The following is a 2,619-nucleotide window of genomic DNA, read 5'->3' as shown; positions in this document are numbered from 1 at the left end:
TGTGTGTGTGTGAGAGAGAGAGAGAGAGAGAGAGAGAGTGTGTGTGTGTGAGAGAGAGAGAGAGAGAGAGAGAGAGTGTGTGTGTGTGAGAGAGAGAGAGAGAGAGAGAGAGAGTGTGTGTGTGTGAGAGAGAGAGAGAGAGAGAGAGAGAGTGTGTGTGTGTGAGAGAGAGAGAGAGAGAGAGAGAGAGTGTGTGTGTGTGAGAGAGAGAGAGAGAGAGAGAGAGAGTGTGTGTGTGTGAGAGAGAGAGAGAGAGAGAGAGAGAGTGTGTGTGTGTGAGAGAGAGAGAGAGAGAGAGAGAGAGTGTGTGTGTGTGAGAGAGAGAGAGAGAGAGAGAGAGAGTGTGTGTGTGTGAGAGAGAGAGAGAGAGAGAGAGAGAGTGTGTGTGTGTGAGAGAGAGAGAGAGAGAGAGAGAGAGTGTGTGTGTGTGTGTGTGTGTGTGTTAGACATGCGTTTGTCTCTTAATTAGATCCGTTCAGGGGTCTCTGCAGGTTTGTGTTCTGGAAATGACTCTCTCTGTGGACTGGTCTCTGATTCAGTGCTTAATTAGTCTCTCTTCAGTCCCTCGATAGTGAACATACTGTACTGCACAGTCTGACTCCACACCTTTCATTTGGTTTTTCTTATGAATATTTGACTGCTTGACTAGTTATTTTAATATCCGAGTGTTTGTTTTTGCATCTTGTTTGGGTTCTAAATAATCATTTCAATTCATGTTTTCTATTTAAATTTTTCTATTTTTTTCTTGTTTGGGTTTTTAATAAAAATAAATGAATGCTATCTATATATGCTATTACTTGTCAAGTAAAACAATAAACACAAATAAATAAAAAATAATTATTTGTAACTTAAGCACAAGCATCATTTATCAGTCAGTGTCCAGTAAGAGCAAACAAACAAACTAAAAATCTGATCAATAACAAAAAAAAAGAATAATCTATTTATCACTTAAACACTGGCTGGGGTTTCTTGTAGTTCTTTTAGTGTTTCAGTAACAGACTTTGATAGTTTTGTTGCATGTATTTTCAGTGGTTTATCTGAGTGTGATTGTGTGGGTGTTTCTGTGAAGTTTTCCATGTCTTATCTCTCGGACCGTTACTCCAGGAGTGGATTCCAGGAGCTCGGCCTTTTATGGAGCGGTCAGAGAGGCCAGATATCCCACAATGCAGTGCAGCAGCTCTCTATATGTCAGCAGAGAGCGACAGTGCTCCTGTCCTGCATCATGGCGTGTCGTTACAGCACGAGCTCCGTCCGCTCCTCCAGCGCCGCTCGACTGCACAGCTGCTTCAGAGAGGAGTCCTCCATCAGCTCCGTCACCGACGAGTCCTGCTGCTGCCACGGTACAGGTCACAGGCTTAATGACAATCCTTGAAAAGTTACCATGGTAATCAAGTGTCTTAAAGGTCACTAAGGCCATCTAGAGTCTTTTATGGGTTACCAAGGTGACAGTGTTTTATAGGTTACCATGGTGATTTAAAATCTTTGGTGGGTTACCATGGTGATTAAGAATCTTTGATGGGTTACCAAGGTGATTAAGTGTTTTATAGGTTACTAAGGTGATCAAGAATCTTTTATGGGTTACCTTGGTGACTGAGAACCTTTGATCAGTTACCATGGTAATTAAGTGTTTTGAAGGTTACTAAAGTGATTGAGAGTTTTTAATGGGTTACCATAGTGATTGAGAATTTTTGAAGGGTTACCAAGGTAATCAAGTGTTTTGTGGGTTACTAAAGTGATCAGAAGCTTTTCATGGGTTACCATGGTGATTTAAAATCTTTGATAGGTTACCAAGGTAATTAAGTTTTTATAGGTTACTAAGGTGGTCAAGAATCTTTTATGGGTCACCATGGTAATTAAGTGTTTTGAAGGTTACTAAGGTGATTGAGAGTTTTTTTTGTATGGGTTACCATGGTGATTTAAAATCTTTGGTGGGTTACCAAAATAGTGTTTTGTAGGTTACTAAGGTGATCAAGAATCTTTTATAGGTTACTAAGTTTATGGCAGGTACAAAGCCATTGTACCTGCACTCACTCACATCGTTAACACATCCCTTCACACTGGTGTTTTTCCCTCAGCATTTAAACAGGCTCGTATAACCCCACTTCTTAAGAAACCCACTCTTAACCCATCTCTTTTAGAGAACTACAGACCAGTTTCCCTTCTACCTTTCATTGCAAAAACACTTGAACGAGTTGTGCTCAACCAAGTCTCAGCCTTTCTCACACAGAACAACCTCCTGGACAGCAACCAATCTGGCTTCAGAAGTGCTTAGCCATCTTCAAGAAACCACTAAAAACACATCTGTTCCACCTTTATTTGACCCTCTAACTCTAACACTTTTTATTCTATTTTAATTCTACTTCATCTATATTTATCTTTTTAATTTTTTATAGGTCACTAGAGTGTTTTATTGGTTACCATGGTGATTTAGAATCTTTGATGGGTTACCAAGTTAATTAAGTGGTTTTGGGTTACTAAGGTGATCAAGATTCATTTATGGGTTACCAAGGTGACTGAGAATGTTGGACAGGTTACCAAGGTATTCAAGTGTCTTACAGGTTACTAATGTGATCAAGAATCTTTCACAGGTTACGATGGTGATTAATAGTTTTAAGGTTA

At 39.8% G+C, this 2,619-nt stretch overlaps 1 protein-coding gene across 1 annotated transcript in view; it reads left to right on the top strand.

The window, feature by feature from the left end:
- The first annotated feature begins 940 nt into the window (after positions 1-940).
- LOC107568883 (heat shock protein beta-7-like) overlaps positions 941-2,619 on the top strand; it is a 7,328-nt gene continuing 5,649 nt past the window's right edge. The window contains exon 1 of the mRNA XM_016254880.1: positions 941-1,340. Coding sequence (XP_016110366.1) covers positions 1,076-1,340 — 265 coding nt within the window. The 5' untranslated portion in view covers positions 941-1,075. The remainder of the gene's footprint in view (positions 1,341-2,619) is intronic.

Source organism: Sinocyclocheilus grahami, unplaced genomic scaffold (genome assembly GCF_001515645.1).
Source record: "Sinocyclocheilus grahami isolate Dianchi unplaced genomic scaffold, SAMN03320097.WGS_v1.1 scaffold1289.1, whole genome shotgun sequence".
NCBI lineage: Eukaryota > Metazoa > Chordata > Actinopteri > Cypriniformes > Cyprinidae > Sinocyclocheilus > Sinocyclocheilus grahami.
The sequence above is the reverse complement of the archived record's forward strand: the minus strand, read 5'-3'. Positions and strand labels throughout refer to the sequence as shown.